This window comes from Typopeltis vanoorti, chromosome 20, assembly GCF_054136105.1.
Source record: "Typopeltis vanoorti isolate ZY-2024b chromosome 20, IOZ_Tvanoo_1.0, whole genome shotgun sequence".
Taxonomy (NCBI): Eukaryota; Metazoa; Arthropoda; class Arachnida; order Uropygi; family Thelyphonidae; genus Typopeltis; species Typopeltis vanoorti.
In genome coordinates this window covers 33080834-33096066 of record NC_143568.1, presented here as the reverse complement: position 1 = coordinate 33096066, position 15233 = coordinate 33080834, and the positions used below count along the sequence as shown (strand labels likewise).

The 15233-nt window shown below is 35.9% G+C and overlaps 1 protein-coding gene across 1 annotated transcript in view; it reads left to right on the top strand.

Moving 5' to 3' along the window:
- The first annotated feature begins 2526 nt into the window (after positions 1-2526).
- Positions 2527-15233, top strand: part of RpS29 (ribosomal protein S29) — a 41308-nt gene continuing 28601 nt past the window's right edge. The window contains exon 1 of the mRNA XM_090410316.1: positions 2527-2700. Within this exon, the coding sequence (XP_090266442.1) occupies positions 2639-2700 (62 nt within the window). The 5' untranslated portion in view covers positions 2527-2638. The remainder of the gene's footprint in view (positions 2701-15233) is intronic.

Below are 15233 nucleotides of genomic sequence, written 5' to 3'. Positions count from 1 at the left end.
TGTCATAGAGGGGACCAGCAGTGTGAGGGTATTGAGTGACCAATTTGCAAGGTTATGTTATCGAAGTGATGTTACTGCTGTAACATATGCGATGGAGACCGAGACGGATATGAGAACAGATGTGGATGAATTGGATATTACAGAATCTCAATGTAAATACAGCTGTGGAATTAAATATCATATCAGCTCAGTTTTGGTTTGGCACGAATGTGAAAGGGAACTGGCAATGCATCTGGCTAGGCTCTTTAATTTAAGTCTCAGCTCTGGTAGAGTTCCAAAGGAGTGAAAATAGGGCAAAATAATTCCCTTGCATAATGGAGGTTCTAAGACTGCAGTAGCAAATTAAAGACCACTCGGTATCTCAGGTGTAAAAGTACTAGAAAACTTAGTCAAAAAGAGAATTTAAGAATGGGTTGATAAGAATATGATACTTTATGAGGTTATCATGGCTTTGTGAATGGTCTGTCATGCCTTAGTAATTTATGAATTTTTTTTTATAACAGTGTAACATCTGTGTTGGACAAAGGAAATGGCTACGCAGTGATTCTGCTGCATTTGGGAAAGACATTTGACAGAATATTACATGGAACTCTGTTTCTCAAATTAGAGCAAATGCGGATATATATGACACCAGCTGGGTGGATAAGAGGGTGGCTGCTAGACGGATATCAAAAAGTGGCATATGGGGTGTCAGAATCAAGGCGAAATCAGGTGACTAGCGGTGTGCCGCAAGGTTAGTGGCAGGACCACTACTGTTTAATTTGTACATAAATGATATAGGAACTATTGAAATACGTGAAAGGAAATATTCAATTGTTTGTTGATGATGCGATATTATTATTCAGAGTAATAGTTATCAAGGCAATGTGGAGAACTTCCAGGATGATTTAAATAGGCTGAGGATCAGCTTAATGTGGAGAAATGCAAAGTTTTGCATTTTGTGATTAATCCACTGTGTAGCTCAGTGGATGTGGCGTTTGCACACCACCGCGCTAGGCCGCACGAAGGAAGTCTTGGTTTCGAGTCTAGTCGGCGACTAGAGGAAATTTTTCTAAGCCTTTTTTCGACCGGTTCCCGAGTTAGTCGATCTCTGGCACGGGCAAGCAGGTTTTTCCTCCCGGAAACTCGGGTTTTTCGTCCTGTAAACTCAAGAAAATCGACCGTAGAACCCACATTATTTCAGACATTAAATATATTGTGTTAGGGTTAGAGACCACGAGATGGCGGCACATTTGAGCCGTCTCTCTTCACTGCGTACCGCTTAATTAGTGATAGCCTTGGGCCATCTGTCTCTGATTGGGTACCAGTGGAGATTGAACTGCCCACTCAGTCTCCAAAAGTTAGATAGGGCTAAATGGCCTCGCCTACTCCCGTATATACGGGAATAAAAAGGCGTTAGCTGATTTTTTTTTTTTTTAGATTAAATTCTGTGTACCGCATTGACGATAACGTACTTCCGAAAATAGACGAAGCTAGAAATTTAGGGAGTGGGGTGGTAGACAGAGGGTTAAAATTTAGAAGACATATTGTGAAGGGTGCTAAAGTAGCTCATAAGATTACTTGGCTACTGTAGATCACACTTTAAAGTAGCAATAAGGAGTTTTTTATTCCACTTTATAAGGCCTCGATACATTCCCATCTGGATTACTCTGCTCAGGTCTGGTCTCCTGGGTTTTTCGGGGATGAATAAAAGTTTGTTGAACTACATTCAACATTTCACATTGCACAGACCATACACGAAGATGGTGAGTGGTTTGTGGAATGTTCCCTACAAGGATGGATTGAGGGTGTGTGTATGTGTGTGTGTGTGTGTGTGTGTGTGTGTGTGTGTGTGTGTGTGTGTGTGTGTGTGTGTGTGTGTGTGTGTGTGTGTGTGTGTGTGTGTGTGTGTGTGTGTGTGTGCGTGCGTGCGTGCGTGCGTGCGATTGCAGAAGTTCGTTGATAAGAGTAAAAGAGGGAATATGATAGTAACATTTAAGTTGCTTAACGAATTTATAGGATTGATGCGGGGAAATATTTCAGCACTTGGCTAGAGGGGGCGAGGTGTAGTTTTAGGGGTGCGAGGACTAGATTTTTGGCTTGTTTGTGAATAAGGATTGGATTGCCAGATTGAGTTTTTAGTGCTTTGTTAATGGGTTCAAGGAGATATAATAGATTCTGTGGATAATTTGGGTCTTCTGCGATATGTCTTCGGACTCAGTGGAGGTGCCAGTATAACAATAACAACTTTCGAAAAGAAAGGTGTATCTAGCATTGAAATTATTTTCGAATATTCAGTTTTCACCCTACCAATATATCTGCATTCATCAAATATATATTTATTCATTTCCCTTCCTGTATTATTAAAACGAGCGACGTTATTTATATCCTCCAATTCTTTAAGTGAAATTTACTGTATGTGTATGAATACAAAAATAAAATAATAAAAAATAGAAATAAAAGCATTGTTAGATGACTGTTTATGTTTGTTGTATTTTCTATGTAGTCACAGTTTCTCCGCGGGTGGCAGCACTTTCTGATATGGTTTTTGTAAATGCCTTTTTCTTCTGGAAACGTGTGCGTGTGGTAGTTCGTTAATCGTTTGTGTTTATTTCTTCTAACTGCTTCAGTTAAGTAATATATAGATATTACGTAAACAATGGGACATCAAAATATTTGGTATTCACATCCCAGAAAGTATGGTCCAGGATCTAGAGCATGGTAAGTTCAATTTTATACAGATATTTCTCCACTTTATGAAAACGTGGAGCTTTCTTTTGACGCCATTTTGAAAGTGCGGTAAAGCAGCCTTTCGTTAGGTTGAACGATCTTGTTCTGTTTACTTACAGAACAAGATCTAAATAACAAGGTACTATAAAGTCCCTAGATATTTGTGATTAAACTTTAATTTATGAATGTGGATGAATGGAAGGGAAATATTATTGACATTATTTTATTTGAAATCTTATAGCCTTCTAAACATAACCACTTTTACTTTTAAGTAATGGTGATATGACATTTTTAACGAAGCGTGCATTATTTTGCCATGCGCTGCCTTGATACCATTGGCTAAGGCATACTCTTTCGTTGAAATTCACCTTTATATTCACTTTTTGTCAGGTGTTTTTTATACAAATTTTATTGATTTGAAAAGCTCCGTTTGGAATCATTTGTACCTCTCGGAGGTCGAAGTGTCAACTTATAACTTGTGGCAGTACGTCGTTAAAACAATTCATAAACTCGCTAAGAAAAATAAAACTCAAACTCAAAAACTTAAAAATAAAGAAAAATGAGAAATATAACAGGTTTAAAATAGTTTGGTATCTTTAACAAAAATAAAACTTTTTACTGCTAAGCTCAGTGCCTTTTAAGTGTAATACATTACCGTGAACCAGATGTTATACATTCGTGAACTACGATTGTTTAATTCTAAGCAGCAGTTACTTTCATAGTTTTTCATATTAAAATTATTTTATACTCTGGCAGATGAGAAACGGTTCATACGTTTTCTAGTTTTTTATTTATTTATTTTTATTTAGAAAATCTACATCCCACTCCTTTCCTGGTAAATGAAGTGCACAGTTATGTATTATATTTGCCATTGTCCTCAGCATGCTTTCCAATACTTGTAATTGAGGGATGATGAAATATACAGATCATCCCTGACAAAACTATGATTTTTGGCCTTCAAATTCCATGGACTGAGTTCCAAATACTTATAATGCGATATTTGTTTTATTATTATACAGACACCTGTATGGAGTTGATAGACTGATCACAGGAACCCCAAGCATGTTTTACTGGTGATCATTTGAACAATACCTGGCCTCAAATGGTTCACCAACAAAGCATTCACACCACCATGCAAAAAAAAAATATTCCTTATTAACCATATTCTTACTCATATTCTGGGAATGACTCCTAGTTCTCCAGTCGAGTACTGAAATCATTTCCAGTCGTTTACTCCTCCCCCCCTTTCTACCTATTAACCAACTTCTGCATCCCCACAGATCTTCAATCTGTTCTCATAAGGGGCATTTCATAGACCTGCCATCATTTTGGTAATTTGCTTTTATTCTCTCCACCACTTCCACATCCAACAAGAAACCTGAGTGACCAGATCAGTGAACAGCAGTCCAAATGAGCCTGTATTAGAGCCTTATAAAGAATAATAACCTTGTCTGTTTGCCAGCATGTGCTTTCCAATAACCACTTAAGCCTATGAGCTGTTTTTTACCACCCTTGCAATATGACTTCTGAACTTCAATTCACAGGCCACGAGAACCACTAAATCCCTAACCATCAATTTCCTTTAGACCAATTCCATTGCTGTAGTGCACAGCTGGTAATTTCTTCATCCCAAAGTGCATAACCTTACATGTTGCATCCAATAGCCATTCTCTTATCCACAGCTTCAGTCTGTTTAAATCAACCTGCAAGATTGATTCTGACGAGTTGCTCTATCTAGTTTTGCATCTGCAGACAAATGAATATCTCATTCCAGACTATTTTCTGTATCATTAACAGCCGAGTGGGTAGTGTATCTGCTCTCCAGCCAAAAGGCTGCAGGTTCAAATCCTGCTGTGGGCATGGATGTTTGTGATTGTTTGCAGAAATACTAGTGGTGGTTGTGGGCAGTAGATGGTGTTGGTGTAGTTGCGGTTAGAATGAGCTGTAGAGTAGCCCTCCCTCGATGAGTCTTTGGACTCCATGGAGGTATCATATAATAATAATCATTAACATACAAGTGAAATAGCATTGCCCCCAAGTACAGTCTGTAGTGCACTGCTAGTTATGGGTCTTCTCTTGTTCATCTTGTTCTTTCATAAACTACTCACTGATGTCTATCCATTAACCATCCTTCTGTCCACATTGCCAACTTCATATCCAAACCCATTTGCAAAGTCCAGTGAATTATTGCATAGCCATTCGCCTTCACCATTTCAGTTTTCACTTTATAAAAAAGTGAGTAAATTACTGAAGCATGACTTCCACAAAACTGTACTCTCATTCCTGAATTTTGTCTTGTCTGATGATCACTTTGACCACCACACTCAAAATGTTAATTAGTTAATAATTTGCTGCCTGTCTTAGCACCTCCCTTATGCAATGGAACTATCTTCCCCACTTTCCACTCCCTTTTCACCTTTGGACAAACACCCAATCTTCTCAAATGCATTGCCAGTTCTTTAGCACATTCTTGTAATATGCAAACTGATATCCCATAGCTGTTTTCAGATCAAGGTTCTATAACATTTTATGCACCTCTATTGCATCTACTTTTGTTTCCACATCTGCTAATGCAATATCTCCACTTACATGATAAACTTGTGAAATGATCACTCAGTAACTCAACTACTACATCAGCTTCATTCACCTTCCTAACAGCACTCGTCAGAATTATTCTACCATGATCATTTTTCCTTTTACTTGCCACATACTTAAAAAAAAAAAAAAAAAAAAAAAAAAAAAAAAAAAAAAAAAAACCTCCTTCGAATTATTTTTGGCTTGCCCAGCCAATTTCTCTCTTCTAGTCTGGTTTTGTCTTCCTTACCATACTGGTCACCTTTCTGGCCTGTTCTTTATGCTGTTCACGAGCTTGCCAATTATCGTTTCTCCTTAAATTCCCTCCACAATTTTTATTTGCACTTTTTGATTTCACTGTTCATCTATTTAATTCCCACTTGATTTATTCTCCTAATTCTAAGCATATATTACTCAGCTGGCACTTTTTATTCTTGTAGGGAGTAGACGGGGCTGATTCAGCCCTATCTGACTTTTTGGAGGCTGAGGGGACAGTTCAATCTCCACTAGTAGCCAATCAAAGATAGCTGGCCCAAGATTATCACTAATTACACATGGCATTTATTAAAGAGAGGCGACTGACAAATCTCGTGGTCCCTAATTGTAACACTATGTTTAGTGTCTGAAAATAGTGTAGGTTCTATGGTCAATTTTCTTGAGTTTATGGGATGAAAAACCTGCTTGCCTATGCCAGAGATCGACTAACTTGGGAACCTGTCAAAAAAAAGCTTAGTCGGCGACTAGAATCAAACTTATGATGCTCTCTCTTTGGGCAATTTAGTGCTGTGAAAAGGCACACACACCATTTTCACTGAGCTGCATAGGCTTTGTTCTTTATTCCTTCAAAACACTCCTTAACTATTTCCATGCGTTAATATCCTTCTGCAGATTCTCATCCTCTTATACTACTCTAAGCTGGCTCCTAAGTTTATTGTAATTGCTAGCTCTGAAATTACTCGCATCCATTCTTAGCTGAAGTCTCGTTTATCTACACTCCAGATCAAAGCTACATGATCATCATCAGTTGGTGGAAAGTGGTGATTACTTCAAAATCCACTCACCACAGAGTAAATAGAGTGGTGAGTGAATTTTCAGCCTCATTTTAAATACACTTAAAATATTTTTTTGCATAATTTACTTTTTTTTTCCCCCTCTTAAAAATCTCATTCATTGTCAAATTATTTATTTGATCATGGGTGACTGCTAATGAATTAATTGTAAATAAAACTTCTGAATCTGAAATCCTAAATTTGAACATTACAGCATAGTCTCAAGATATCATCAAAACGGTTTCGATTTTAGTTGACTGGCTTATGTAGAGATAACCAGCATTTTCACTTTCTTCCCTCCTTTTGTCTCCATTAAGGTTCAGAACTTTATTTTTCTTTCTCTGTGAAAGACTTCTTTTTTTTTTTTTTTTTTTTTTTGTGGTAATTAAAAATTCCACCTGCCATTATCCCCCCTTCCAACGGTTCTATCATCATTGTCATAACATAACAGTTGATAACTTTTAAACGTTTTTCTTTCTATATAAAGACTTCCTAAATATCTACTTTCAAGTTCTGAAAATCTCTTAATTTCTCTCAAAGCAATATTATAGTGGTCTTTTCATTTCACATATTCTCCACTGTGCAACACACTTCTGGTTTTTGTTTCAGCCATGAAGTGATAAAAATCAGCCGGCCTGGTTGGCCAAGTGGTTAGCATATCTTCTCTCCAGCCAAAAAACTGTGGGTTCGAATCGGCTCCCACCATGAGCACGGATGTTTGTGATTGTCTGAAAATACTGGTGGTGGTGGTGGGCGTTGGTGTAGATCAGCGCTTCCCAAACTGGGGGCCTTAGGTTTTGATCTTAAAAGAAATGCATTTAATTTTTATTATTTATTATTTCTTTTTTGTTATTTTTTATATTTTAATGAAAAAAAATCACCATGGGTGCAGGTTCACAAATTTTGCGTCCTGCGTATTTCGGCGTGTAATGAATATTAGTAAATATATGCTTATTCATATAAGTTTCATTTCAAAGCAGAAATCTAAATTGCAGTTTCAAATATTTCACCTGATATTGACTTGTGTAGCAGTATTGAAACACATCCATCACATTAAATTGTTATTAAACTTCTTTTATGTTTTTAATTCTTTCTTTATTACTAATCGTTTTACGTTTCATGTGCTTGTACTGCAAATGTACAATAAAAATATCTATCTATATAAAAATGAGATAATGTGCCATATCAATTGTGTATGTAAGATGCTAAAAATGTAATATTTGCATTTAATTTTTGCAATATTCGCTGTGTATGTTTTGTATTGAATATAAATACAATAAATATTATAATAATATACGTCTATATTACGATTTTTTTGGGGGGGGGTGAAATATTTTAATTTTTCCAAAGGGGGCCCTGACATCCAGAAGTTTGGGAAGCACTGGTGTAGATGATGATTGTAGTTGTGGTTCGTTGTAGTTGGCGATAGGTACCCTCCCCCATTGAGTCTTTGGACTCCCTGGAGGTGTCACTTAATAATAATAATTACCAGGGGCAGCTCATTCATAGGCACTGTGGAACTGCAGCACCCCCAATTTTTCTCGATATATAAATATATTTATTAATTTATTTATATTTGCTTGTAATATTTAATTTTATTATCAACAATCCTATATAATTCTCTTATTTTGTATAAAAAATAATAAAAATCCATCTTGTAGCACTTAGGAGGCTGAAGGACGCTAGCAGCACTGTGTTTATCACAGTGTCATATTGCTACGCGTGCAAGCATATGCATGTCATAGTGAGATGCAAGCTATTAGCATAATGCAGCACTGCCCATTGTGCAGTTCCACTGTTGTTTATATGCAGTTTGCACCAGTAGTAGAGTGTAACAATAAGCACTGCATAGTGCTTATCGTGTTTACTCCATGTCTTTAAATATTTGGACATTACAATTAAAGATGCAATATTTGTTATATTACATCTTTAATTGTAATATTTGTTATAGTTTTTATTTTAGAACATTATTGGGGTTATTGACAATTATGACCTCAGAAATGCAACCTCAAGAAATAAGTTCTGTGACAGTAGTGACTGTAAGTGAATTATAGATTCTTCAGCAGTCACACAAACATCAAGGAAAAAGTTATTGATCTTTTCGCTCGAAACAAAACAAGAAGAATGGATTTTTTTAAGTAATTTTGAATTATATCAAACTGTATAATTTTATCGATAATAAACAATATTTTTTCTTGTTTAATTTTTTTTTTAATTTTTACAATTTTGAGATTTTATCAAAACACATATACACTGTAATTGCAGTGTATATGTATATTTCAAAAGTTGCAGCATCCCCACAATTTCAAGCCATGAGCCGCCACTGATAATTACATGTTATAGTTATGGCACTTTACTTGGAAACAATAAATCTTGCATATGTATGTTTTTCATATCATATATGTTTAAATTAGATTGCAGTTATTAATCAAGTCATCGTCGTCATCTGGTCATTGGACATTCACAGATGCCGTATGGTCACTCTGGTGCTTGCTGAAGAGCCACACCAGTCCTCACCATGTCCTGTTGTGTGCTTTTTTCAATGTGCCCAAAATATTTTTAACTTTTTTTGTCACTATCCTTAAGGAGCCTTAAAGTTCTACTGATCTTTTCTAACACCCATTCATTTGTATGCCTTTCAGTATATGATATCCTCAACATCCTTCTATAACACCATTTCAAAAGCAGCTATCCTTTTATTATCTGACTACTTTAAGTTCCAAGTCTCACATTCATAAGTGGTTGTTGAAAAAAACAACTGCATCCAAAATCCTCAACTTTGTTCCTATGGAGATAGATCCATCCTTCCAGATTTTAGACAGGTCTCTGACTTGTTTTAGCCATTCCTAATATTCTTCTGAACAGCAATTCTTCACATTAATAATGGATCTCAGGTACTCAAACTTGCTAACTTCCTCAATTCTTTCTTTATTAAGGTACACTTGTTTCTCAAGAGTTTCCATGTCTATATTTCCTTTGATAATCATAATCTTTTTCTTGCTAGGATTGAGCTGAAGTCCTGTTATTACTGATCTCATCAACTTTATTAAGAATTTGTCCTAGTTTTTCCTTGTCGTTACAGAGGAGTTATAGTATCATCACTAGACTTCAAATTACTGATCAATCTATCACCTATCCTAATTCCTCTCTTGAGCTCATCCAGTGCTCAAGATGTATTGGTATGATGACCAACTTCCAGTCTCTAAGCATTAATCAAGTCAATTCATTCATTCATTTAGTTCAATATTAAATTTACTTTACTAACTATTATAATAACGGAATTAACTCACATCAATTATTCTTTATTCGTAGAATTTTCACCTGAGTATCACAGGCATCATCAGTACAGGTACAAGGCTAATTAAACAATAACCGTTATATTCACAAAGCAGATCCAATGGTTTATGTCTTTCCCCCCTGTGGGAGATAGTACTTTATTAAGCAGCAAATCTTTCCTAACATATAATTGTGTACACACACACACACACACACACACACACACACACACACACACACACACACACACATATATATATTAAAAAAATTATAATTGAATAATTAAATAATTATTATTTAATAATTAAATAACTAAATAATTAAAATAATAAATAAATAATAATAATAATTTAAATAAATTTAGGAAATTTAACCTTAGCGACTTAGGTGGCGCTTTGTGATTATAACAGTTATTGTTTAATTAGCCTTGTACCTGTACTGATGATGCCTGTGATACTCAGGTGAAAATTCTACGAATAAAGAATAATTGACGCGAGTTAATTCCGTTATTATAATAGTTAGTAATATATCTACTCACGGTATTTCCTTACTGAAACTTAAATTAAATTTACTTACAGCATCAAGATAGTGGTGGGCCTAAGGGGCTTTTGCATATGTACACTAATGCCAGGAGCATTTGGGAAAGTTTTTGACATTAGTGACCATAGCTAACAGAAGATGATTATAGTTTGATAGAATATGAAGGGCATAGTGTGTTCAGGGAGGATAGAGAGAAAAGAATGATGGGAGGAGTGTTATTGATGATAGCCAAAGAACTACAACCAAAGAAAGTAGGCGTTTAACTGCCGGCCAGTGAAAACAGCACATTTGAGGCTATCTGGTGTGAGATAATGGCCAGCAGAACAAATTATACAAGTGGTTGCTCCTGTAGATCAGGGGATACAAAAGATGATGGAGATAGTGTGCATTGGCAAATAAGCTCAATGAGTGGATGGTGAGTAATTCTATATAGGGTTGATGAGGTGGATAAGACAGTGATTGTGAGAGATATCAGACAGTAGTTTATTCAGGATTAGTCCACAAGGCCTATGACTAGTGGTGTGCCACAGGGCTTTTTTCTTGGGCTGCTGCTGTTTAATTTGTACGTTAATGATATAGTAAGGGATCCAAAAGTAACTGTTCGGTTGTTTGCTGATATGTAAAATTGAGTAGACCAATAGATGATGGTAAACATTTGCAGGATGATTTGGATAGACTGATAGTCTAAGCGAAGGAGAATGGATGTCAGTTTAATGTAGGAAAATGTAAGCTTATGCATTTTGGAGTGAGAAGATTACCAGCTGTATACCATATCAATGGAACTGTACTCCAAGAAATTGACAAGCCAGAGATTAGGGAGTTGAAATTTGGATGGAAATAGCAAACATGGCTAAAGTAGCTCATTGGATTACTTGGTTACTGAAGAATACCTTGAGCAGAGACAAGTAGTTTATTATTCCTCTTTATTGAGCCTTGCTCATACCACATCTTGACTACTGTTCTCAGATTTGGTCGTCTGAGTTTCTTGGCGATGAGGAAGAGGATCCTGATGTGATTGGCCAAGATGGTAACAGGTCTATAGGGTAAACCTTATGAGAACAGGTTGAAGATTTGTGGGGTACGGATATTGGTTTACTGGTGAAAAAGAGGTGGGGTGATGTGATCAAGACATATTACTGAAGGATTTTTGAAAGATTAATAGAAGAAAAGTTTCAGAACAGGTCTGGTGATAGGAGAACTAGGGACCATCTTAGGAAACTGAGCAATGGTGTTAGAATTAGATTTCTTGCTTGGAGAGTGGCGAATGAGTGAAATAGGTTGCCAGTCACAATCTACCCTGAGAGTGTGACCTGGTTGGCTGAGTGGTTAGCATATCTGCTCTCCAGCCAAAAGGCTATGGGTTTGAATCCTGTTATGGGCATGAATGTTTGACTGTCTAAGTTGTATAGAGTAGGTGCCTTCCTTGATGAGTCTTTGGACTTCTTTGAGGTATCACGTAATAATAATACTAACATGGGATAGTGCTTGGCGTGATATTTGGGTCCTCCTTTGATGAGTTTAAGATCTTATGGAGTAGCCCATAATAATATACTTACAACATATAATAAACAATTTATTCTTTAAAAAATTATTTTATTTTTCTTACAATATATTTTCAGCATAATAAACTGTTAATTATAAACACAAATTAATATTTGGCATAATCTAATTAAATTCTGCGGTACACGTGTGTGTGTGTGTGTGTGTGTGTCTCATTCTTCGAACACCTTTACCCCTTAAGTAGGCACACAATTATTGTATAGTATTGTGCTAAGCTGATTAAACAGTTTACAACATTAATTAGCTTAATGTAATTATCTGTGAAAATTTTAGATTTGCTGATTCTTTGTAATACTGTTCTTTAAAAAATACAATTATTTTTCAAAGACTGGGTCATGTGATTGACTGCATTGAGAAAAGAGTCTTGACTTCACATGGTGTGCTACCTATTTTCTTCATTTCGTGAATTTTATTGTCTTTGTTATTAAATTATTGTTTATGGAGAATTTATATGAATTCACCCTTCAATGTGACCAATAGATGAAAGAAAACAAAAATTGAGTTGTGATGAGCACTATTATGGCATACATTTTAAACTCATATTAAAGAAAAGCCTATTTCCCTATAATTATGTGCAATGTATAGTGAGAATTAAAGAATCTATTACTTTCAATTACGTTCCAAGTATGTATTACTTTGTTTTGTCAACATAACATTCATAAATATAGTATAAGTGATATTTCAACATCACTTATTTTATATTTATATCACTTACAATATTTTTTAATAAAGTAGACCGACTTGTGCAAGTACTTTTTTCCCAGCTAGTAGATTTAAGTTGTATTTCTGGAGACCTCCCCTCAGGATTACAGTACTATTATGATAGTGCTGCATGAAAAAGCTATGCCATTACTAACTTCTGATCAATAATTTTCTTCCAAATTAATCTGTTTGTCAAGACTCCAATCGTATCTGATCTTATTTCTTTCTTTCAAGGCTGTTTTTACAATCCATCTACATCTTAGTCTTCTTTTGGTTCTTTTTCCTGCCATCCTGACAAAGAACACTTGTTTTGTTAATCTTTCTTCTCTCATTCTGTTTAAGTGACCATACCATCTGAGTTTAGCTGAACACATTCCTGAATGCTTAGAATGGCAAGTTCTTTCCTAATATCCTCATTTTTAATATGATACTGCCATTGATGTCATCTGTTCACTCTACTGTTCTTTCTCAGAATACCCAGCTCTCAGATCCATAAGTTAAAATTGGTTTGAACACTGTCTTGTATATGGCTAATTTAGTATTTTGATTAATTTCTCTCTTATTCCATATGAATTTATTCTGTTGTCTTTCTATGTTTAATTTTCTGCATTCACTGAAAACTGTGCCTTAATAGCTGAAATATACTTTCCTTCATGTTCACCCTTCCTGTACCTCCTTCAATTTTAACTGCTGACATACAGCTTAGAGACTATGTATTGCTGGATATAATGTCCCATTTACACCATATACAGTAAAACCCGTTTTTTACACTTTCCAGGGGACTGATGGAAAAAAGTGTAAATAGCAGAAAATGTAAAAAAACATAAAGGCTAAAAGATGACTTACTGCTAGTATGTGACTCTAGACATTAGATTACAAAATTTAATAGCTGAAAATAAATGAATTTACAATTACTTATATTTATCTATTTTAAAAATCTTTAATTGTTGATTGTTTTTGCTTTTTCAGCACGCTTATAAGTTCCACCTGCCTCTACAGAGTACAAGGCATTAAATGCCCCATCGTCTCCTGGTGCACTTGCAATATACCGCCTGAAAACAGAGATAGCTTCTTTACTAGTAGGGACTGTATATTCTTGATCACAGTCTTCAACCACTTCTTCCTCTTCTTTTTCACCAAGGTGGTTGGAAAGGATGTTTTCTACGCTTGGTACTGTTGATGTGATCACACCAACATCAACATAGTCTTGAAACGAGGAAGACTCATCCATCACATACCACTTGTTGGGCTCTGACATATCTTCTTCTTCCTCCTGTAGTTGTTTCTTCTCTTTCACAAACATAACTCCTGCCTTCCGGACACAGTTGGATATGGTTTCAGGAGTAACATGCAACCATGCTTTGGCCACATAATGCACGGCATCAAGGATTGATATGATCATTTGTTTTGGGTCCATACCATTATCATGCATAAACACAGCTTTTTCAACAAGCATTTTTCTATATTTCCATTTAAATGCATGGATGATGCCCAGATCTAATGGCTGAAGCTCACTTGTACAATTAGGGGGAAAGAACACTAATCTAATGTTTCTGAGCTGCAGATCTTCAGGGTGTGCAGGATATTTTCCTCTTGGCACCTTGTCATGTGATTTGACTCCATTTTAGCATCCAGAGCATGTGTGGTGGATGTGAAGATGCTGTTGGCATCATATTTAGTAGGCAGATTTTTCATGTTCTTAAAACACCTTGGCTTTTTAAATTTACCAATTACCAGTGGAGGTAATTTTTCTGATCCATCAGCATTGACTATGAGCAAAACAGTTACCATCTGCTTGCTGAGGTTTCCACCATGACACTTCTCTCCATTAAACACAATGTTTTACTTGACAAAATGTTATAAAAGAGCCCAGTTTCATCAACATTGAAAATATTTTTCGGTTCGTAGTCCTGAATAAGTCTTTAGTTCATGTTTCCACTGGTTTACAGTTTCCCCTGCGACACTATTACTTTCTCAACACACTTGATTATACACAATATTGTGATGAGTCTTGAAACGATCCATCCATCCATTTGACGCTGTAAAACTATTAATCCCCAACCTCGTAGCAAATTCAAGGGCTTTCACTCGGAGTATAGTACCATCGACTGGAATACCCGATGTTCTCGTAGAAACAAACCACTCTGCCACAAGTTTTTCCAATTCATTGTATGTCGATGTCTAAAAATATATATATATATATATTTACAAGTTTCTGAATTGCCATCTTTTCTTCTACCAAAATAAATTTTCTGCCTTTTTTTCTCCATTTTACTAACATGGATCATCCACCACCAACTTGAAAGCAACTATCACATGCTAAATTACGTACCAGAAATTCTGCAGTATTAATTCGTACTGTGATCGAAAAATCAAAGTATCACTCATCACTGCTGCAACCGTGCAAGTCACCATGATGGTGGAAACGAAACTACAGTCAAAAGCAACGTCATCTGTGAACAGAAATGAGCAGATTTCCGTGGAAATCGATTCAAAAATCAGTGTTGCCATTCAGTAAAAAAACGCAAATCACGGGAATTAATGTCCACATGAAGTTGTCAATGGTGGGAAAACAATGTATCGTAAGAATAGGCCTTAAGATGGGACCAGCGGAAAATGGCAGGAAAACCTAAATTGCGGGAACGTAAAAATGGTTTTACTGTTAACTAATGTTTTGAATAGCTTTCCTCTTGGCACCTTGTCATGTGTCTTTTCCAGATCTACAAAATTAAATACAAATCCTTGTTATAATCCCAAGATTTCTCGGCTATTTGTCTTAAAGTGAAAATCTGATCCCTGTTTATCTGGAATCTGGCTTGTTCT